Source organism: Vulpes vulpes, chromosome 11 (genome assembly GCF_048418805.1).
Source record: "Vulpes vulpes isolate BD-2025 chromosome 11, VulVul3, whole genome shotgun sequence".
NCBI lineage: Eukaryota > Metazoa > Chordata > Mammalia > Carnivora > Canidae > Vulpes > Vulpes vulpes.
Genome location: NC_132790.1, coordinates 27,341,748 through 27,366,640, shown reverse-complemented (window position 1 = coordinate 27,366,640; position 24,893 = coordinate 27,341,748). Strand labels below are relative to the sequence as shown.

Here is a 24,893-nt window from a genome sequence, read left to right as displayed (position 1 = left end):
TTACGTTAATAAATTAAAAAGAATTCTTTGGTGTTGGTAAGAGGTAGACATATAGATCAGTGGAATAAAACAGAGAATCCAGAAATAGATGAACACATATTTGGTTAACTGATTTTAGACAAACATTTCAAAACAAGTAAATCAGAAAAGGAAAGACTGTTCAACAAATGATGTTAAATCAACTGCATATTCATATAGAAAAAAAAGAACCTTATTGAACTCATACACAAAAACCAGCTTGCAATGGATCAGATCTAAATGCCAAGCCCAAAACTATAAAACTTTTATATAATAAAACATAGAAGAAATTGATGTGATTTCAGGTTAGTCAAAGATCTCTTATAAACAAAAAGCCATACCCATAAAATAACATTAAAAAATACACTGTATTTCATTGAATTTATAAACTTTTGCCCTTAGAAGGCATCATTAAGAACATGAAAAGGCAAGCCACAGAACATAAGAAAATTATTCCCAACATATATATCAGAAAAAGGACTTGTATCCAAAAAAAGAAAAATGCAAATATACCTGCAAATGTATGGATATACACACAATCCGCCACCCATTCACTTTAACACAAGAAGACAGATATCTCATTTAAAAATAAGGGGAAAAAATATGAAACAACTTACATATATACTAGGACTGAAAAAATAAGTTAATAAATTACAGATAATGGGAGCCAGGCTTCTCACTAACAGAAAAGATACTACAAATAAAGTGTAGGGTGAGAATTAACTCTATGGTGTTATAGTTGAAGGTATTAGCACAAACTCATGTTTAGCTTAATACATACATAGACATAGATACTTGTATATACATCAGCTCTGTCCACTGAGAGGGCCTAGAAGTAGTTACAACCCAATAGCTATAAGCACACCCAGTGCCTAGTTCTTGTTTCTAAATACCATTACCCAATGACAGGAACAGCACTCCTCAGAAAAAGGGCTAATTCAGGGCTGAGACAGAGAAAATACAAGATAAGCCTGGATCATATAGTGTCAGAAAGGAAGTGTTTTAAAAAACAAATAAAAAAAGAGATCCATGTCAAAAGGACACAGGAGCTAACCTGAAAGAGCTCTTGATGCTACAAGTTGAGCAAGAAAATAAATAACATAGTATTTGTTTATAACCTAAAGAATAAAATAAATATATTCAAGTCCATACTAACGAGTAAATGACTGGATAATTAAATAAATGGGCAGGGGTGCAAATCTTCCTCACAAAGAATTCAAAATAACATATGTAGGCAGTCCCCCCTCTAGAAGGTGGAACACAAGTCCCCTTTACTGGAGTGAAGGCTGGACTTAGTATCTTGCTTACAAAAAATTGAGTATGGAAAGGATACTCCAAAGTGTCCTTTGGATAGTATAGTGGATAAACCTGGGGGACACTACCTTAACCAAGCAGTGATTCAGGTAAATATCAACAGTGATGAGTAAAGGTGATTTAAATATAGGAAGGAATGTGAAACTGTCATAGATCAGAGAAGCCTGGAAAGCATGACTGAATACAATGTGGTATCCTGGGCTGGATACTGGACCAAAAAAAGGACACCAGAATCCAGGTTAATCATGGCAAAACATCAGACAAATCCCAGTCAGGGAATGTTCTATAAAATACCTGACTAGTAATCCTCAAAACTGTCAAAGTCATTAAAAACAATGAAAGTCTGAGAAATTTTCACATCCAGGTAGAGTCTAAGGAAGCATGACTACTAACTGTAATAGTTTCCTGCATGGGATCCTGGCACAGAAAAAAACATTAGGTGAGAATTAAGGAAATTTGAAGGAAGCATGGATTTTGTGAATGATGATTTATCAGTACAGGTTTATTAATTGTAACAAATGTACCACATTCAGGTTAAATGTTAATAACAGGAGGAACTGGTTGTAGGGTATACTCCTTGTACTATCTTTGTAGTAATTCTATAAGTCTACTACTGTTATAAAATACAGTCTATTTGTTTAAAAGAAAGTCATTTGTGGAAACACTGGTGAAACCTGAATGAAGCCCACAGTTAATGGTAATGCATCAATGTTAACTTCTTGGTTTGATGATGTACTATGTCAAACGTAACATGGTTATAGAAGAGGTTAATATTAGAGGAAACTGGATGAAAGTCAAATGGGAACTCTGAACTACTTTTGCAAGTTTTCTGTAAATCTAAATAGTTTCTTCTTTATTTCAAAGATTTTATCTATTTATTTGATAGAAAGAGAGAGAGCAAGCACAGGCACATAAGTGGAGGGGGAGGGGCCACAAGAGAGAGAGAAGCAGACTCCCCGCTGAGCAGGGACCCAGAGGGCTCCATCCCAGCACCCTGGGATCCTGACCTGAGCTGAAGGCAGACACATAACTGACTGAGCCACCAGGTGTCCCATAGTTTGTTTGTTTTCTTTATGGGTAAAAATACTTAAACTTACACTTCTTAAAGATTATACACATGACCAATGGATATGAAAAATGCTTATTATAAAAATGCAATTATAAATTAAAATAAGAAAACACTACACACATGAGAGTAGCTAAAAAGACTAACCTCTTAAATGAAATGGACAAATCCTTGACACACATGAGCTACTAAAGCTCACTCAAGAAGCAGAGAATTTCAATAACCCACAACTATTAAAGAACTAAACTCCTAGTTCAAAACCCACAAAGAAAATTCCAGGTCCAGATGGGTTCACTGGTAAATTCTACCAAACATTTAAGAAAAAATTCCAATTCTACACATATTCTTCTAGAAAGCAAAAGGAAAAACACTTCCCAACTCATTAGTTATGGCCAATATCACCCTGACAACAAAACTAGACACAGAGATTGTTAAGAAAACAAAACAACAGGCCAATATTCCCCCATGAATATAGATGCAAAAATCCTTTAAACACTTTAGCAAACTGAATCTGGCAATACACATAAAAAAGAATAATTCCAAGTGAATAAGAGGGGTTTTCCCCAGGAATGCAACATTCAAAGTTTAATCAGTGTATTTGACTATCATAATACAAGAACATGAGGAAAAAATACAACTATCACAGATATGGGAAAGGCATTTGACAAAATCTATAATACATAAGCAAAAATTCAAAATGACAACAGGAGAAATTTCATAAGAAACATAATTAAATGTCACAAAGATATGTTAGCTATTGACATAGCATGGGAAGATGTTAAATCTTTAAAAGCCATCAAGTATGAACTCACTTTCTAATAACAGAGGTGGTTACATTTGATCTTACAAAGTAATCTGATTTCTTTCGGCATTAAGTATGCCTTATGACTGCTTATACATAAGTTAAAATTATAGTCAATTCTTAAAAATTGAAAATGCTTGGGTTGGAGTATGATGACCTTGTAGCAATTAGGAAGGCAATGAGGAAAAAACGTAATAGTGAAGGTTTCTAATTTGCCACAGATAAATCTTAGAGTGGAAAATTAACAAGTAAATGGCATTATTCCCTGAAACAAGACAAGTAAACCAAAATTTGTCTTTTCTAGTCAAATGATTATGGAAAAGTTGCTTCCTTTCTTCAGGCCTCATTCTCCATCCTTTTGCAAGGGTTTAATGCTTGTTTAAAAAAATAAATAAAAAGACTAAGTACAGGTCCAAAATGGTGTCGCTTAGACCAAGTTGCTTAATGCATAATCTAACTGCAGTTTCAACCTTCTGTAGAAATGTAGTCTTATCTGGCCAGCCAGGAATTTTTCAAACTGTGCCAATAAGTTTGCCCCTTTGGCCCTCTCCATCCCTAAAAAAAGATGAAGCAATCTGCATGATAAGACACCTTACTTTTTACCCCTAGAAGGTGGCCTTGCCTAGAATAATCCTTTTCTTTTGCTAATAACTTTCTTGCCCCTACCATCCTTCTATAAAAACCTTCCATTTTGTAGGACTCTTTGGAGCTCCTCTCTACTTGCTAGAGGAGGTGACATCCCATTGATTCATGAATCAAAAAGCCAAGTGGAAATTCAAATTTCCCTGGTTGAATTTTGTTATTTAACATGCTAGATTCATTCCTAATTTCAGTATCTACTGAGGATCTATTACGTCAAACACTTCTCTAGATACTGCTGAACACAGTAGTGAAGAAACAGACAAAATCCCTCCCCTCACACAGTTTAGGAGAGATAGACAAAATACCTATGAAAAGTATACAGCATGTTAAAGGGTAATAAATACTATGGAGAAAAAAAACAGGTAAGGGAACAGAATGTACTGAGGAGGTGGTTTTAGTGAAGTTATACGGTAACTAGATGATTTCTAGGTTCACTTTCAGTTCAAAAATCAACAATTCTCTTCTATGTTGACCAGGCAGCATAAAAACACACAGTGAACCTATGAACCTGACCTCTTTAAACTCATACATTCTATCACCTTGCTCTGTGTGTCACCACTTATATTTTAGAAAAATAGGATTAAACATACATTTTTCCATACTGAGACAAAACATATGCTGTCATTTAATGAAATAAGTAATTTCCCAGTCTTGCCTTGGGAGATGAAAATAAGAAAGAGAGAGGAAAAAAAAAAAAAACCGAGCAAGTTCCCCTCAGACAAAGGTTCTAAAAATGTGGCATTTCTCAACACTACAGATAGGATTAAAATTAGCTGCTTTTTCTCCTTTTCCAATATATTTGTGGTCTGGGTTTTCTTCCTTTACTGAGCTTGAGTTAAAACGAGGTAGTTTAACAGCTTCTCCAAAACAGAAGGCTTTCCATAGGCAAGAAAAATCATATGAATAAGAATTACTACTATATTTATTGCAGCTACCATATTTTATATGTCTGCTCTGTGCCAGGTACAGCACTAGCCATTTTATACATCAGGTTGAATTACATGAAACTGCCATTTATGGGTTAAAATCAACAATTTTATATAGTTTAAATACCCATTCATCACCCATTCACTTCAAATTCCAGCGCTGGTGGTTAACTGCATTGTGTTTCCATAGTTCTATTAATTTACTATCTTGGGCAAATCTTCAAGATAGTACAGAGTTTTTTTCTTTTTTAAGATTTTTATTTATTTATTTTTAAGAGAGAGTGAGAGAGAGTAAGAGTACAAGAGTGGCGAGAGAGGCAAAGGGAAAAGCAGACTCTTTGCTGAGCAGGGAGCCCCACACGGACTTGATCCCAGGACCTTGGGATTATGACCTGAGCTAAAGGCAGACATTTAACTGACTGAGCCACCCAGGCACCATAATGCAGAACTTTTGTTTGGAGATAAAAAGGCCTTCTCCTAAGTTGATAGTGCTATAAATGACAACTGGAAGATACAGCCAACCTATGAGAATGAGTTTGTACAAACAAATACTTAAAAGTTTTTTAGTTAAGACTTAATTAAGGATTTGAATTAGATTTTAACTATCATAATCCATAGCACAAATTTCATCAAAAGCTACCCATAGCCATGTGGCTTCATTTGAGAAAAGTTCAATTTATTAGTTATGCCTACGATTCTGCTTACAAAGACAGAATCTTTATTCCAAAATTAATATACTTTTTCTACTAGAAAGAGTATAAAGCAACCCCAAATTATATTAATATCTTAAATCTGTCCATTTGGGTTAGAACTTCTATTTCTTTGGAAATGCCTAATTAAAGGAATCTTTCACAAAAAAGAGAACACTGTCCATAAGCAATCCTATTAATAAGTTCATTCCAAATAATTTTAAACTCATCTTCTAAAAGGAAATTAGTCCCTAAAGGCTTTTTTTTTCCCTTCTGGCAGCTATTTCTTATTCACTATACAGTTCACGTCTAGAGTTCATATTGACAAGGCATTAATAAAATAGCTTTTAATTATTTTCTAAGTAATCGTACGTAATCTGAATTTCTGTCTAGCAGTAAAGGCAGGCACTTTGCATGTTGCATTATCAGGAGACGGGAAAGTGTTTTCTAACATTGAAATGCCAATATAAGTCACAGCAAAACATTAAAAGAAAAAATAACTACCTAAAACTTTTTGAAAAAACTTAACTACTATAAGAATATAATGATCACATTTAGAAATCATGGAGTCTAAACAAGTAAATATATTTAAAAACCTACCAGTTCATTGCTTGTAGATGTGAGCCTTAGCTTTTCTTCAATTTCCTTTCCAATTTTCTGAACAGTTACCTGAGTCTGTTTAATTGCACACTGGGCTCTATGAAGCCTAGAAATAAAAGATGCAGAAAAATTTAAGTGAGTTAACCATAACTCTTAACACAGAGTAACAAATGTAAATGGAACAAAATGAGGACAAACCTTCCATGATAAATAGAATTAGTAATAAGCTCAAACTGATCATTTCATAATTCCCTAGCATATTTATAATGAAAGAAAAGGGATTACTACGGACCCTAAAAACACCCTTTCTATTCCTGCCCGCCTGCCCCATCTGATATATTGAGAGCTAAAATGGCAAACTCACAGGAATCTCGAAGACACCTTAGAAAATGATCTAGTTGAGGGGCCCCAGGGTGGCTCAGTTGGTTGAGTGCCTGATTCTTGGTTTCAGCTCAGGTCATGATCTCATGGGTCAAGGGATGGAACCCCAAGTCAGGCTCTGCACTCAGTGGGGAATCTGCTTGAAGATTCTCTCCCTCTGCCCTTCTCTCTCAAATAGATAAATAAATCTTTAAAAAGAAAAGAATCTGGTTGAACCCTATCATGTTATAAAGATGAAAACTGAGGCCCAGAGAAATTAAGTGCTAAAGTCACCAGAAGAATATCACTCATAACAAGGCTAAATATTACTTATGGGTATACACAAAGAAAAAAAAGAATTAACAATAACCCCAGTTAAAGCAGCAGCAGCCACTGTGAAACAGGAACACTGAAAAAATCAAGAACTATTTTTCTTTTTTGCTTTCATTATGAGTGTGTGTTTTTCTTAGTCTCTTGGTTTTCAAATATAGTTTATATATTTCTTATACATATACACAGCAAAAATGGTCAGATTGTCTTTATTTTTAGATGACATAATTTTCATATAATGAAAATGAATTTCATTAGTAATCTAAAAAACAACTACTAGAACTCATAAGTCACAGTATACAGGGTCAATATACAGAAATTCATTATATTTCTATATATGGGTCAATTGTTTCATAATCACAACTTCAAAAGGCTTTCGTTTTTTTGTTAGAAATTAAAAAGCTGATACTATAATTTATACAGAAAAGCAAAGAATCTTCTAGATAAACCAAGATAAACTTTTTTTTTATAAAACTACATAATCAAAACAATATGGTACTAGCATAATGATCAAAACAAAGATCAATGGAACAGAGTAAAGATTATATAAATAAAGCTACACATATATGGCCAATTGATTTCGGACAAAGGAACCCAAGCAAGTTAATAGAGAAAAGAAAGTTTTTTAAACAAACACTGGATAAACATAGGGGAGGAAAATTAATTTCATTCCTTACCTCACAGCACATGCAAAAATTAATTCAAGGATAGCACTGTAAACATAAACACTAAAATCATAAAGCTTATAGAAGAAATACAGAGAATCTTGCAATCTTGGGGGAGGTAAATATTTCATAGAGAAGTCATGAAAAGCACTAACCATAAAATTAAAAATAGACAAACTGGACTTAACAAAAATAAAAAATGTCTGTTCATCTAAAGATGCCATTAAGAAAATGATAAGCAGTCCACAGACTGGGAGAAAATACTTGCGAAACATCAATCTGACAAAGGACTGTGTCTGGAGTATATAAAGAACTCTTATAAATCAGTAACAAAAAGACAACTCAATTAAAAATGGGCAAAAAAATAAAATTTTTCACAAAGGTGACATAAGAATGGCCAATAAGTACAGGGAAAGGTACTCAATGTCTTGGTCAGCAGGAAAATTCAAATTAAAATCATTAGGAGGGGGATCCCTGGGTGGCTCAGAAGTTTAGTGCCTGCCTTCGGCCCAGGGCGTGATCCTGGAGTCCCGGGATCGAGTCCCACGTCAGGCTCCCTGCATGGAGCCTGCTTCTTCTCCCTCTGCCTGTATGTCTGCCTCTCTCTCTCTCTCTCTCTCTCTCTCTCTCTCATGAATAAATAAAATCTTTAAAAAAATAATAATAAAATAAAATCATAAGGAGGTACCATTTCATACCTGTTAGAATAGCTACAATTAAAATGACAACATCTAATACTAGCAAGGTTGTGGAGCAATTTTAACTTTCCACATTGCTGGTAAAAGTGTAGAAGAATACTATCATTTGGGAAACAGTTTCTTATAAAGTTAAACATCCGTCTAAACTATGACCCAGTATTTCTACTCTCAAGCATTTTACTCAAGAAACGTAAAAACATATGTCTACACGAAGATTTACAGAAGAGTGTTGACAGAAAACCACACAAGTGTCAAAAAGGAGAATTAATAAGCAAACTGAGGTATAATCATGAAATTTTACTCATCAATACAAAGGAAGACACCACTGGTACACATAACAATATGAATGAATCTCGAAAACATGATGTTGAGTGAAAAAAGCCAGAAAGTATACTGTATGATTCCACGTATACACAGTTCAACCAGACAGCTGGTTGTCTATGTGGGGTGGGATTGATTGGTAGAGAACAGGGGGAACAAAGGAACTCCCTGAGGTGATGGAAATGCAGCGTATATCTTTCCTGGGGTGAGGGTACACAGTTATACAAAGAATTTAAACTAATGATCTATGCATTTCAATGTATGTAAATTTTACCTCAATTTTTAAAAATTACTCACTAATCCTAACCTGAAAGATATCCTATACACAAGGTTAATTTTATTAGGGATCTACCGATCCCTCTGTCAACATTATGATTATGATGATGATGATGATGATTGATGATGATGATGACAACGACGACACTAAAAATATTCATGATATAATCTGTACTTTCAGAAATTGCCTGATAGTTATCCTCAATTCATTATAGCTAGTTTGCTCATGAGATAAGTTACTCAGCAACTTCCTCGAGGATCCTATGGAACCCAACAGCGGTTATACTCCATCCTATTGCCTCTCGCTCTGGGAATTTATGTGTACACACTCTCTTGATAGTAATATTCTCTCACAAAGTTGGCTCTACAGAAATTTAAAAGCAAGGAAAGCCCCTTGTAATTAATGTGGTCCCAGCATACATCTCCAGTCTTATTTCCTGACAGTTTTTACCCTTGTATGCTCAGCTTCCAGCAATTCTCCAAACACACCATGCCATTTCTTGTTTCTGTGCCTTTGAGTGAGCTGATCTACCTGCCTGTGAGTTTTCCCCATCTCTTACAGATAAGAATACTCCTGAGTCCATTAAAGAGGCAGTTCAAGCACAACCTTTTCAAAGATCTTTCTAGACTATTTTAGACAGTTGAAGGCACTCCTTACTCTAGAAATCTATGGCATCACGTCTACAAACCACTAACAAAGATTACAGAACCACATTTTATAGCAACTGTTTATTTCCCTACTAGATCTTTCTGAGGAAAAAAAAAAATCTCGTATTTTTCTATATATTCCCAGTGCTTAGAACAGAGTGTGGCACAAAGGAGGCACTCAAAATATATCTGCAGAGTGAATGTCAACTAACTCCTGAATATAAAAGCTCAGTCCCAAGATCTGATTACTTTTTACCAATATCAGCAGGAGACTCTAAAAGATTAATGTGATCATTTTCTATATTTATAACTTTAAAATATTATATCAAAACAAAAATCAAATGAAGACCAATCAAGTAAGGAAACATGCAATTTTTACTAAAAAAGTTATCAGAATTCTAATAATAATAGGCATTATCAATTCAGAGCAGAAATCAACAAAATAGCCTGTTACTTTAAAAGGGGGGAAAATGCTGCCTGAAACTCACTGGTACTATGCAAACAACCTTGTCAAATGGTAAAGACTTTAAAAATAAAAATGATTCATGACCATAATTAATGTATGACTTCAACTATTTGGCTCTCACTGCCCCAGACGCTTTCTGATCTTACCTTAGGGGCTTAAAACACACAGACAGAGTCACATTTCCTCCAATCTTCAGTGTTATCCAAATAGACTTTCAGAGCCCCTGCTACATCAAGACAGAGCTAATAACGTCCCCCTTTCAAACTCAACAGAAGAATAAAAGTTTGATGTGTTTAGGCTTTTAAAACATAACATGGGGCATCCTGATTCCCCTGGGGGTGAGGAGGTAAAGGACTGACAAGAAAAGAAACAACTACTTTACTTCCAAACCAGCTAGGCAGTTTCAAAGGAATGTTTCTTGATTTTGCAAACTATGAAATGATAGTATAAAGAAATATACATCATCTAGTCATCTGGTGACAGGTCGAATACCAACACTAACACTGCCAAGCTGAAATAAAATCATTATCACAGGCTTGAGGAGGAAGGATCAAATAGTTATCTGATAGGTACTCTGACTGGAGAAAATAGATGCATCCCTATTACTTAATATGCTTTGAAATAACAGTAAAATCAAAAATGGACTTTAAAATAATGTTTTGAGGTGAGATAGTGCTGTGAAAATAAAAATATACTGAATAAAAGGTATTATACCAAGTAAATAATAAATATTGAGACCATATCCAGCAAATATTAACAATCATCTCAGTAAAGGAGAAGTTAGGAGACAATTTTTGTCTACTTAGTGTTGATCATATCACTTTTGAAAGGCTGTATTCTGCTTTTAGGTGAAGAAGGACAAATCAGAATCCCTAGAAAAGCAGTATACTTCCCTATGGGCTGTGGGAAAAGATATAAAGGAGAAATTAAAAAAAAGACAGGAATCTATTGAGACAGACACCTTATCATTGATGGCTTTGTATTCCATAGGAAAGAGCATAGATTTTTTTTTTCCTGAAGGTATTAGGAAACAAGGTCTCAAGCTACAAAAGATATAACTACATTTGCATTTTAGAGAGATCTTTCTTCCTGTAATAAGGTAAATGGGACACAGAAACAAGACTGTAAACAGGGAGGTTAGTGTGTGGTTATTACAGCCTCCCTAGGAAAAGTTTAGGCATTGTTCTAAGTTAAAATAGGAACAGGAAGGATGATGCAGATGTGAAAAGAGAGGAGAGGAGAAATAAAGAATGATGAGCAAAAACAAATTACCAACATCAAGAACAGAAGCAAAGACATCACTAGATCTTACATATACTAAAAGGGAATTATTAAGAAATTATGAGTAATATGCCAAAAACTTTAAAAATACAGGTGACATAGTCAAATTGCTTTAAAAAATCACAAGTTTCCAAAACAAACAAATGAATTAGAAAATCTAAATCATCATTATCAGTTAAAGAAACTAAATTTGTAATTAAAACCACCCTCACATAGAAAACTCTAGGTTCAACCCTCGTACACTCTTGATGGAAATGCAAGCTGGTACAAGCCACTCTGGAAAACAATATGGAGGTTCTTCAAAAAGTTGAAAATAGAGCTACCCTACAACCCAGCAATTGCACTACTGAGGATTTACCCCAAAGATACAAATGAAGTGTTCTGAAGGGACACTTACACTCCAATGTTTATAGCAACAATGTCCACAGCAGCCAAACTATGGAAAGAGCCCAGATGTCCATCGACAGATGAATGGATAAAGAAGATGTGATATATATATTACCTAATGGTAAATGTATATTTTATATATTTTTAAAAATTACTCACTAATCCTAACCTGAAAGATATCCTATACACAAGGTTAATTTTATTAGGGATCTACCGATCCCTCTGTCAACATTATGATTATGATGATGATGATGATGATTGATGATGATGATGACAACGACGACACTAAAAATATTCATGATATAATCTGTACTTTCAGAAATTGCCTGATAGTTATCCTCAATTCATTATAGCTAGTTTGCTCATGAGATAAGTTACTCAGCAACTTCCTCGAGGATCCTATGGAACCCAACAGCGGTTATACTCCATCCTATTGCCTCTCGCTCTGGGAATTTATGTGTACACACTCTCTTGATAGTAATATTCTCTCACAAAGTTGGCTCTACAGAAATTTAAAAGCAAGGAAAGCCCCTTGTAATTAATGTGGTCCCAGCATACATCTCCAGTCTTATTTCCTGACAGTTTTTACCCTTGTATGCTCAGCTTCCAGCAATTCTCCAAACACACCATGCCATTTCTTGTTTCTGTGCCTTTGAGTGAGCTGATCTACCTGCCTGTGAGTTTTCCCCATCTCTTACAGATAAGAATACTCCTGAGTCCATTAAAGAGGCAGTTCAAGCACAACCTTTTCAAAGATCTTTCTAGACTATTTTAGACAGTTGAAGGCACTCCTTACTCTAGAAATCTATGGCATCACGTCTACAAACCACTAACAAAGATTACAGAACCACATTTTATAGCAGCTGTTTATTTCCCTACTAGATTTACATCAGTATGTAAATCTCTTAAACCGCTGCATCTTAAATTTAGTCGGCAAAGACCACATTTAGCTAAAAGCATGAGTTTAGTCCTCCATGTAGAAACCAGATACAGGACTGCAAAACAAAAAAAAAAAAAAGAAAAGAAGAAAGAAAGAAAAGAAAGAAAAGGAAAGAAAGAAAGAAAGAAAGAAAGAAAGAAAGAAAGAAAGAAAGAAAGAAAGAAAAAGAAAAAAAAAGAAAAAGCTTCCTATTGTCTGAAAATCCCAGTTTATTAAGTAAATCATAAAAATGCATAGGTCTTTGATGAGAGAACTGGCTGCACGAAGGTACTCCCCTTTCACAGTGTTCCTTTTAACTTCATATGTGAGTTATTGCTTCTGCTGTGGGACTGGACTGTTACGGCACTAAAGGCAGCTATTGGGGGAAGAGGCAGGGAAAGGAAGTAGTCTATTATATATATATATATATATATATATATATATATATAATAGACTACTACTCGGCCATCAAAAAGAATGAAATCTCGTCATTTGCAATGACGTGGATGAACTAGAGAGAAATAAGTCAATCAGAGCAAGACAATTATCATATGATCTCACTCATACGTGGAATTTAAGAAACAAAACAGAGGATCATAGAGGAAGAGAGGACAAAATAAAACAAGACGAACTCAGAGGAGTTACAAACCCTAAGAAACTCTTAATCATAGGAAACAAATTGAGGGTTACTGGAGGGGTAATTGTTGGGGGGATGGGGTAATTGGGTAATGGACACTAAGGATGGTACCTGATGCTATGAGCACTGGGTATTATATAACATTGATGAATCACTGACCTCTACCTCTGAAACCAATAATACATTTTATGTTAATTAACTGAATTTAAATTTTAAAAATAGGAGCACTTAGGTGGCTCAGTGGTTGAGCATCTGCCTTCAGCTCAGGTCATGATCCCAGGGCCTGGGGATCAAGTCCCACATCAGGCTCCCCACAGGAAACCTGCCTCTCCATCTGCCCATGTCTCTGCCTCTCTCTGTATCTCTCAGGAATAAATAAAAATCTTTTAAAAAATTAAAAATAAGTAAATTTAAAAAATAAAATAAGAAAACTCTAGGTTCAGAGAGTTTCACTGGTGTTATACCAGTTTTAACAAAATCTTTCAAAGAAGAGGAAACACTTTTCAATTTGTTTTATGAGGCCAGTATAATCTCCATACCAAAACATGATAAAGAAAATTATAAATATCACACATGAACATAAATGCAAAAATCATTAATAAAATATAACCCAATCAAATCCAGCAATGTATGAAAAGAATGATACACATCTTGATCAAATAGGTTTACTTGAAGAATATACGGTTAGTTTACCATTTGAAAATCAATGCTGACAAAATAATGAAGAAAATCCATATGGCTCTCAAAAGATGCCTCCCAGAAAGCATCTGATAAAATTCAATAGCTTTAGTGATTAAAAACAAAAAACAAAAACAAAACAAAACCCCCCAAAATACAATCTCCAACAAACTAAGGAAAAAGGAGAGCTTCCTCTGATGAAGAATTTATTTTAAAAATCCACAGCTAATACAAAGAGGGTTTTATACGAAAAAATTCTACAGCTCATATTAAGATCAGAAACAAGAAAAGGTGCCCACTTTCAGCCCTCTAATTCAAGACTTTAACCAAGGTCCAAACCACTGGAATAAGGCAATTAAAAAATCATAAATATAGAAAAGGAAGAAGCAAAAATGCTATTCATAGATGCCTTATTGTACACATATAAAAATAAAAAAAAATCATAATTAAACTAATAAATAAGTTTAGTAAGACTGCAAGATTCTAGATTAACATATAAAAACCTAATGGTAATTGTATATGATATCAACAAATAACTAGGTAACTCTAATAAAAGATGTGAAAGACCTGTGCACTGAAAACTGTAAAACATTGCTGAGAGAAATGTAAAAGCCCCTAAAAAAAAAAAAAATAGACTATAACAATTACATGGGTTGGAAGACTCAATATTAAGAAGTCAAGTCTCCCCTAAATGTATCTAGAGTCCATGCAATTCCAGCCAAACCCTCGCAGTCTTTTCTTTTTTAATTGATAAGCTGATTCTAAAATTGATATAGAAATATGAAAGTCCTAGAATAGTCAAGAAAATGTTGAAGAAAAACAAAGTAAGAGCTTACACTACCAAATTTTATGATTTATCACAAAGAGAGACTTTATAAAGCAGTAGTCTAAACAAATAAATCAATGGAAAAGAATTCAGATGATAGAAATAGACCCATTACATAAAATCAGTTTAGTTTTTGATTAGGGAAAGAAAAGTTTTGTCAACAAAATGACACTGAAATAACTGGATATTGACATGGAGGGAAAAATATGAACCTTAATTTCTACTTCACACCATATACAAAATGTTAAACTGAAATAGATCAAAAACTAAATGTAAAATCTAAAACTATAAAACTTCTAGAATAACATGTAGGAAAATACATTCATGACTTTATGACCTTGGGTTAGTCAAGATTCCCTAAACAGGAAACAAAAAGCACTATCCATAAAATAAAAACCTGATATAACATATTTTAGCAAAATTTGAAAAGGCATTATTGCAAAAACAAAATATCAAGACAGAGTAGGAAAAAATGTCATATATACATATACATATGACTAAGGACTTGTATCTATAATACACAAAGAATTCCACAAATCAGCGATAAAAATACAAACCCAACAAATATTATCAAAATATTTGAATACTTCACAAAGGTATAAGAATAGCCAATAAACACAAGATGGTGTTTCACAATTCATCATAGATTTAAAAATTAAAATCAAAATGATATTCCAATATAAACCCACTATAATTGCTAGAATTTACAAAACTGACACTACCAAATGATGGCAAGGAGTCAAAAAGGTGGAACTTGCAAACATTGCTAGTAGAACTGTAAAATTGTTTAACTATTAGAAAACTGGTAATTTCTAATAAGTTAAATATACACCTATCATATGAGTAGGTAGCTCCACTCTGAGGTATAATAAAAAAATAAATAAAAGCACATGGTCACAGAAGACTTTTGTAAGGATATTCCCTAATAGCTTTATCAGAACAGCCAAAAAGTGTAAACAACTCAAATGTTCATCAATAAGATAATACATAAGCAAATTGTGGTACATGTACAGAAATATCACTCAGCAATAACATAAATAAACGTCTGATCTATACAACAACATGGATAAATTTCAAAAACTATGTTAAACAAAAAAAGTCAGAAACCGAAAGAGTACACCATATGATTCCATTTATAAGAAGTTCAAGAACAGGAAAAGCTAATAATGAAGAGGCAATAAGAAAAGGGTTTAACTCAGCCAGGGGTGGGAGTGAGGGTGTAAGAATGATTGGCAAAGGGGTATAAGGAAACTTCCTGGATAATGAAATATATTCCATATCATGACTGAATGATGACAACATGGGTGTGTACATTTGTCAAAACTCATCAGACTGTAAACTTAAATTTTCTGCATTTTATTGTATATAAATTTTACTGCAAAGAAAAAAGGGAAAAAATGATAGCTAGTATACAACTTGGGGAAACATGAAAATGATGATGTTATTTATTGATATGAGGAATACAGAATGAGCAGTTTGAAAAGAAATTCTACCTTCAGTTTGAGGTGCCTGTTCAATATCCAAGAGGAGGTGTTGAATATGACTTGAATATAAGGATCTGGAGCTTAGGAGACAGATCTTGGCTGGAGACAAAAATGTGGCAATCATTAGCACACAGATGGTTATGAACATTATGAAAGTGAATGAGATCATTTTGGAAGACTGTGAGAATGAAAGAGAACAGAGCCTAGAACAGAATCCTAAGGAACATCAATATTTAAAGGATTAGAAAAAAAATTAAATGCTGCAAAAAATTCTGAACCAGAATATCCAGAGAAGTAGAAGGACAGCTGAGAGAATTGCTGCTACAGCAGTCAAAGGAACAGAAGATCTCAAAGAAGAATGATCACTGTCCTAACATCAAGTAACCTAAGGCTTAGACAGCATCTGTAGATTTAGCAACAAAGACTTGATTAAAGCTGTTTCGAATCTGTTCATCTTTCTCCAAGTCCACTGCCACCATCAACTTTCATCTAGCCAATGACCGGTTTCTCAGGTTCTACTCTTGTTCTCAATTCTATTCTCTCCTTTGTATGAAAGGTAACTCTGTCATTTGATCAGTATTAATTGTAGCTTATCTGCCCAAAGAGTCTCCAGAATGCCTGCCTTAAAGAGCTATATCCATAGTCTGATATCACCTACATAAATAACTATGTATGTTGCAACCTGTCAACCATCTTCCGAATGAAAGAAGAAAAACAGGGTATAAAGACTGAAGACTTTGCCCCAACCAGCAACATGGTCCATCCAGTACTCCATGTTTCTCTTCTCACAGACTAACAGAGATAAACCAGTTCACATTTACATTGCAATTACAGAGGCTTTCACACATATCTATGAGTAAATTCCCTTGGAGACAACAAGAAATATTACAATCTATAAACTTCTAACTTAAAAGATTAATGCTATCTAATGCAGCTGTATCTATCATTTTTCCTTTATCTCTACAGACACAAAATGTTTTAGATATTCTAGGTTCTCTAATGTCTAGTACTTGATTGTCCATATTGTTCCTATCATTATGTAATAACACCTAAAGATAGTTAATATATATGTATTTCTAGTCATGTTTATAACACCTTCTATGAATGATAAAGATCTAGACACCATGATAGTTATGAATTACCACAGTGTTCTGGAAGTGTTCACTGGCAGCAATATCACATTACACTAGTCTTCTCCCTCCCTCTCCTCTGTCCTATTCAGTACCTAAATCTGCTGATTCTTCTTCCCTAATGCTCTTATCTCCATCATTTCCTTTTCATTTTTCCCACTATAGGCACCCCGGCTTGGCATTAAAAAAAGGCCTCCTGGGGCTCTTGGGTGGCTCCTTTGGTTAAGCATCTGACTCTTGACCTCAGCTTGATCTCAGGGTTATGAATTCAGGCCCTGCATTGGGCTCCACACTGGGCATGGGGTCTCCTTTAAAGAAAAAAAAAAAAAAAAAAAAAGGCTTCCTTCTCTTTTTCTAACCTCTGTCCTCCTCAATCCATTTGGAACATTGCCATGAGAATATTCTTCCCAAAACACACATTTTAATAGTGCACTATAAAAAAATCAAAACAATGAAATGGGGTCCAGGAGACTTTCCAACTCTGTAGTATATCAATAACTAGGATGACTACAGGCAAATCAGAGCTCTTTACACAGAAAAACCAGGACCATATATAAAATTAAATTATCACAAATTCTAAAATTCTATGATTAGATGTTATTCTTTGCTTGAAAACATTCCATAGTATGGTATAAATGTGGCTATTTACATACAGATTAAAACCCAACAGTTTTAGCCTGGAAATTCAGTCAAATAAAATCTAGCTCAGGCACAATATTTAATATTTATTAAAACCCTAGGGCCAAAATGAATATCTGGCACACAGTGTATGCTTATATATTTAAATAATTGAATGAGGGCAGCCCAGGTGGCTCAGCAGTTTAGCACCGCCTTCAGCCCAGGGTGTGATCCTGGAGTCCTAGGATCAAGTCCCACGTCAGGCTCCCTGCATGGAGCCTGCTTCTCCCTCTGCCTGTGTCTCTGCCTCTCTCTCTCTCTCTCTCTCTCTCTGTGTGTGTGTGTGTCTCTCATGAATTAATAAAAATTTTTTAAATGAATGAATAAACATTTATTTAGTGCTTACTATGTGCCAGGCACTGGGCTAAAAACCTGAAATGTAGTATTCCATTTAAACCTTCATAACAATCTATAAACTTCATACATTATCATTCTCATTCTACCTGTAAGAAGCTAGTAAGAGGCAGAATCGGAATTAAAAACCAGGTCTAAGTCCAAAGCCCATAGGTTTTCACTGTTACCTATGTTCTACCCATAAAACTATGATTCTTAAAGTAATCTTGCCATCATGTCCCCAAGAAACCTCAGTATCAGTAATACTTTACACGTTAAGTGAATTTTTAGTTTTCAAAGTGCTTTTTTTTTTCTCTCAGATACACTGTTTGTCTGAAACTTCCAAATACACAGGTCCCAGTTTAATGCCCCTACCATACCAAGTTGCTGTGTGCTTTTTCCATCATTCTACTCAAAATAGCCCTAATACCAGATCTAAATTTGCCACTGCTTTCTACCCTATCTTTGTGGTGGGGTGAATTCTAAGATGCCCTCTAAGATTCCCACCCCCTGGTATACTTGCCCTGTATAATCCCTTCCTCTTCCATGTTAGCAGGACTTGTGAATATGATAGGATATTACTCTCAAGATCATGCTACTTTATAAGGTAAAGGCATTTGGAGGATATAATTAAAGTCTAAATCCACTGACTTTGAGTTCATTAAAAGGTAGGTAATCTGATGCTATAGACTGAATTCAACATAAAATTTATAATATTGAAGCCCTAACTCCCAAAGTGACAGTATTTAGAGACTAGACTTTTAGGAGGTCATTAAGGTTAATAACAGGTCATAAGGGCGGGATCCAAATCTGATGGGATTAGTAGCTCTGCAAGAAAAGGAAGAGATAGCTTGCTCGCTCTTCCTCCTTCCACCCAGTACAAAACAGACCCAGAAATTCCTCTAGAAGAGGAAAAACTCAAGTAAAAGCCCAGGAATATTTAATATTTGGTAAGGCTATATTGGAGTTGTGGTCTTCGTCATTAACCCTGGGAGCATGGCTCTATCTAGAGTTCAGATTATGTTTGTAATAATCTGTTTACTGCCTTTCCCTCCAAGTACTGGATTCCATACACCTTGAAAACACAGACCTATATCTTATTAGTGTTTGTTGTTGCTCCTCATATGAGCTTCCTCATAGTACCTGGGACAGATCTTCAATACATCTTACTTTTCTTCCTTCCCTCAGGAATGGGGAGGAGATGACTATTTTAAGAATTCTTCTGATTCTGTTTTTCTAAGACTGTATAAAATGTTGACTGATAAATTTACTCATGTTTTCTTACAAGTGAAAACAGAAAAATTCCTGGAAAACTACCTTGAGAACATTTTTTTTTTAAGTTTGCAAATCACATAGTATTAGAATACAAATTTCTAATTGTCAAATCCCCTCTTTAAGAATGGTTTTTGGGTACCTTGGTGGCTCAGTCAGTTAAGCATCTGCCTTTGGCTCAGGTCATGATCTCAGGGTCCTGTGATCAAGTCCCATCTCAGCGGGCTGCTCCTCCTTTTCCCTCTGCTCCTCCCCCTTGCTTGTACTCTCTCAAATAAATAAATAAAATCTTTTTAAAAAAAGAATGATTTTTATAAAGCAACATAGGAATTCAGATATGTCTGACTGGAACAAAGAGAGTCTATTATTTCTCATTCTAGATATTAAATGTCTATCAACATGGCTTGAATTTTTCTAGCAGTCACATTCTACTGATTATTAACATTGATTTGACTGTTGAAATTAAAGTTCTACATCTTTTTTTTGCTCAGGCTGTGCTCATATGTCAGGTCTTCCTCTTCTCATAGAGTTGGTTTTGGGACTCAGATATAAGGCTATATTCTTATCCCAATTAAATTTCACCTTGAAATTTAAGATGGGCTGAATATATATATATAGTCTACTTTCCAGCCCCCAGAGATCTTCTTAGATACAGATTCTGTTACACAAAGCAATCACCATCCCTATAAGCTCCATATTACCAATTAGCTTTCTAAGTTTTTAACTTTGCATATGTTTTCTCTATCTTTGTTCAAATGCTTAAGATTGTAATATTATAAAGGGAAGTATGTGTCCCTAGTTCACCATTGTATCCCCAGCACACTGCAGTTTCCAAAATGTACTATTCAATGAACATTTGGCAAGTAAATAACTGAATGAATGGACAAGTTGATCAAGACTAGATCAAAAACAGAGCCCTATGTCATGCCATTAGAAATTTCCCTCTAGACCGATAGTTAAGTCATTAAGTGGTTACAAATTGTCCTATTTTTTACTATCGTCTAGCTTACTTACACTTACTCATTTTGCTTCTATTTTTTTTTTTTTCATTTTGCTTCTAAAGGTTTCATTACATAGACTCACAAACCTTACTAGAGTTATTGTCTGGATCTACAAATCTAATTATCCTTTCAAAATGGAAACATTAGTCTGGGAGAACCTGTTTTTGTGAATGGTTCACCTAAGAGGAAGGGATTTAATCTTCAAGCTGAAGGAAAGGTAGGTAGGACAACTGTATGCAAGAGAATTGCCACTTAGGGCATTGGAATAGCTTTTCTTTCTTTTTTTTTTTTTTTGGAATAGCTTTTCAAAATCATTAAAGGAGCAGCAGAATGCATTGCATGCTCTGAACAGGAAGTGGGTGGTGTGCAAAAGCAAAGAGTACACGAGAGCAATGTCATGAGAGGCAGTCTGGGAAGGTCGATCAGAGCCAAATTACTGTGGACTTTAAATGCCTGAGAAATCTTTTGCATTTCCACAGCACCTACAGCAGTCTTGGACACATGGGAATCACTCAAATACTTGTTGATGGGTTTATTAAATATGATAGTTTCCCAAAGGACCAGAAATCTACTCTAAAGCCTACTTCTACATTCCTCTGTCTAGACCGTACACATAGTTGAGAAGAACACATCGTCTCATGGCAGTGGCATCAAATAAGACAGAACACTATTACTACTTATGAAATTAACACTCTCATGGAAAAGTAAATGGTAGCATCGTGGGTGGGAAAATTCTACTAAAGAGAGTTAGGTGGTATGAAAGCATGTGATAATGAATGTGTCAGGTCTAACTAATATGTATCCTCAAAAACAAACAACACTGATGAAGCAACAGTTAAAGAACAATAATCAACTTTTCAGAGTTCTAATTTACAACTTGAATAACTCATTTCAGGCAAAAAGAACCACATTTGGCATAAGAGCAGGCTAAATCATTCCCAGATTTTTTCATAATACCATCCATGTGCTAAAATGCAAGTTTAATTTAAAATATATTCATTGTACAATAAACATACTTGAGGAAGTACATACAAAAGTATTTCAGAATTAGAAACAAGAAAGGAGACAAACTACACTAAGGGCAATATTTTAAAAATTAAAAGGAATACTATATACAATTTTATGCCAATAAACTAAAAACCCAGCAAAGGTAAATGATTTTCTGGAAAACCATAAATTACCAGGTTGCCTCAACAAGAGGATGAAATCTGAATAGATCAATAACCACAAAGAATTTGGAAAGGTAATCAAAGGGGGGTAGGAGGCATCATAGGCTCTGATGGGTTTATGGGTGAGAACTACCATCTAAGTCTAAATTATATAAACTGAAATCACGGAAAGATACAAAGAGCCTCTCAATTTATTTTAGGCTGGGGTAGTTCTCACCAATTTTGCTTTAGATAGGAAAAGCACATGAAAATAAAGCTATGTGCCTGCTTCATCCATAAAGAACTGTAAAATACTAAATAAAACATTAGCAAATCTAACCTAATGTTAATGTATTAAAAAATATCTCATAAGCAAGCAAAAATTATCCCAGGATTATACAGAAGGTTTAACATCATTAAATCTGTGTAGTTGAGGATACCTGGGTGGCTCAGAGGTTGAGTGCCTGCCTTCAGCCCAGGGTGTGATCCTGGAGTCCCGGGATTGAGTCCCATGTCGGGTTCCCGCATGGAGCCTGCTTCTCCCTCTGCCTGTGTTTCTGCCTCTCTCTCTGTGTCTCTCATGAATAAATACATAAAATCTTTAAAAAAAAATCTGTGTAGTTGCTATATTAATAGAACACAGAAGAATAACTAGAATCTTTATATTGAGTAAAATCCTTAGTTATACTAGGCATAGAAACATTGTCTTTTTAAAAAGATTTTATTTACTTATCTGAGAGAGAGAGACAGAGAGAGAGAGAGAGAGAGAGAATGCACAGTGGGGGGAGGAACAAAGGGAAAAGGAGAGGAAAAAATCTCAAGCAGATTCCACCCTGAGCGTAGAGCCCAACAAGGGGCTCAATTCAATCCCATGATCCTGAGATTATGATTTGAGCTGAAATCAGGAGTGGACACTCAACTGACTGAGCCACCCAAGCACCCTGAAATATTCTTACTTGATAAAAGAAACTTACCAGAAAATTCTAACATATGTGATACTCAATGGTAAACTATCAGAATATGAAGGATATCGTCTGTGGCAAATTAAATTCTCTGTGTATGACTACAAAAATATCTCCCACCTTGTTGCCTTAATATTTCCCTAGCAAGAGGTAGAACCTATTTCTCCATTCTTTGAATCTAAGCAGGCCCTGTGACTATTTTGACAGAGTATGGCAGAAATTACTGTGCTAGTTCTAGGCATAGCCCATAACTGGCCTACAAACTTCTACTTCCTCTCTGAACACTCATTCTTGGGGAAGCCAGTCTCCAGTAAGAAATCTGACTACTCTGAGAGTGCCATATGTGAGGAAGCCCAAGCTGGCCATGTGGAGAAGCTGCTTAAAAGAAAAGACAGAGGGACTCCTGGGATTGTCTCTGCCTCTCTCTCTCTCTCATGAATGAATAAATAAATAAATAAAATCTTTTTTTTTTTTAAAGAGATAGAGCTGGCCACTCTCCACTGTTCCAGCCATCCTAGCTAAAGCACCAAATATGTAAATGAAGCAATATCTTTATGTCCAACCCAGATGAATCTTCAGATGACTTCACCCACTGTTGTTAACTGACTGCATCTGGCTCACATAAAAACCACTCAAGCTAAGCTCAAGTCATCCCAAAGAACTGTAAGGATCTGAGGATAATAAATTGCCTTAAACTACTAACTCTGGGGATGATATGATGTTATGATAGAGTACTCATTGTGGAAGACTTAGTCAATAGTAATCTGCAAATGATATAATTATCTACATAACATACCCAAGAGAATCAGTTAAAAACTATTAGATTAAAAGAGTTCAGTAAAGTAACCAGATGTAAAACCAGCATGCATAATCTAGAATACCTTCTTCATTAACTTTATGTGATATACCAAACAGACTAATTGTTTCAGTTGGTGAAATCATGGTACCAGGGCAATATAAAATAAATTTTCACAAATGTACTATTTACCTTTGCCTAGCTCACAGTCATGGATCTTGCATCTTAACCTGGTTAACCAGCTTATATATTTTAATCTTTGATCATGAGAAAGATGGAGCAAGAGGAATATAGTTGAACTAGCATATATTCATTCTGAAAATCCTAATTTCATCACTCTCAGGCTTCTTTAAAAATAATCCACTGCCTCCATACAGCCTCTCCCACAAAATTAACACTTCTCAATGTCAATACCACTGTCCTGCCATCTATATAATTTCAAGATGATTCTTCTGCTCCTGTAGAATCTTCCTACTCTTTTTATCTCCTTCTCTATCCTTATTGTATGGTCTTGTACCTCCTTACAGACCTTCAAAACTCCTCTAATCCAAGAGCTTTCTTTATTCCTTCCTTTTGAAGACTTCAGAAAAACTACACCAGCTTCGCTTTTCTTTTTTAAGATTGTATTTATTTATTCATGAGAGACACAGAGAGAGAGAAGCAGAGACACAAGCAGAGGGAGAAGCAGGCTCCAACGCAGGGAGCCCAACTTGGGACTTGATACCTGGACTCCAGAATCACACCCTTGGGCCAAGGGCAGACACTCAACCACTGAGCCACCCAGGTGTCCCTAGCTTCTCTATTCTAAGTCTGTTTTAAAGCTCACAAAAATGAGGATACTAAGTACCTTATATATTATTTCATTCAATTCCCATATGTACCGCAAAGTTCAGCACTTGATTAAGTTTATCTTGACATTAATTTTTCCAAGTACTAAATCTTATTCAACTAGATAGACAGTAAGCCTCTTGCCTTCTTCTCTTGTGTCCTCTCCCCAACTATATCTTTTTTTACCCACTGTATCAAACAAAGGGTTGTATACTTTGCAGGTGTTTCATATATACTATATGGTTTTTTAAATCAATTGTGAAATTGTAATTTAAATAATATCCTTCAACTAACTGGCTTTCATAAGAACAGTATATAAAAGAAAATTATTAACCTTGATTAAATCCTCTTTTTAATTAAGGTATAATTGATATAACATTATATTAGTTTTAGGTGTATAACATAATGATTTGATATTTGCATATACTGCAAAAAAGATCACCACAATAAGTCCATTGGTTTTCACTATTCTGATCTTTAATGATCAAGCCTTATCCCCTTCATCTCCTTTTTGAGAAATTACATGGGTACACACAGAGGCCATATTTTCTAGGATTCTGAATTTTCAGGCTTGTGATAATCAGACCAATGCAAGGGTTCAAAATGACTTTCCACTTGGTTCTGAGGTTCTAGCAATGTGAAATTGTTGTGGACTATGACTTTTAGTGTAAAATGGAAGATTTTTAGGTTACTCAATGGTAGAAAATGACAT

At 34.9% G+C, this 24,893-nt stretch overlaps 1 protein-coding gene across 3 annotated transcripts in view; it reads right to left on the bottom strand.

The window, feature by feature from the left end:
• Window positions 1-24,893, bottom strand: part of UVRAG (UV radiation resistance associated) — a 318,383-nt gene that overhangs the window by 173,769 nt on the left and 119,721 nt on the right. For all 3 annotated transcript variants that reach the window (XR_011995135.1, XM_026010452.2, XM_072725950.1), the window contains one exon: window positions 6,058-6,163. Coding sequence is in view for 2 of the 3 variants with exons in the window: in XM_026010452.2 (XP_025866237.2) it covers window positions 6,058-6,163 (106 nt within the window). In the remaining variant the exon portion in view is untranslated. The remainder of the gene's footprint in view (window positions 1-6,057; window positions 6,164-24,893) is intronic.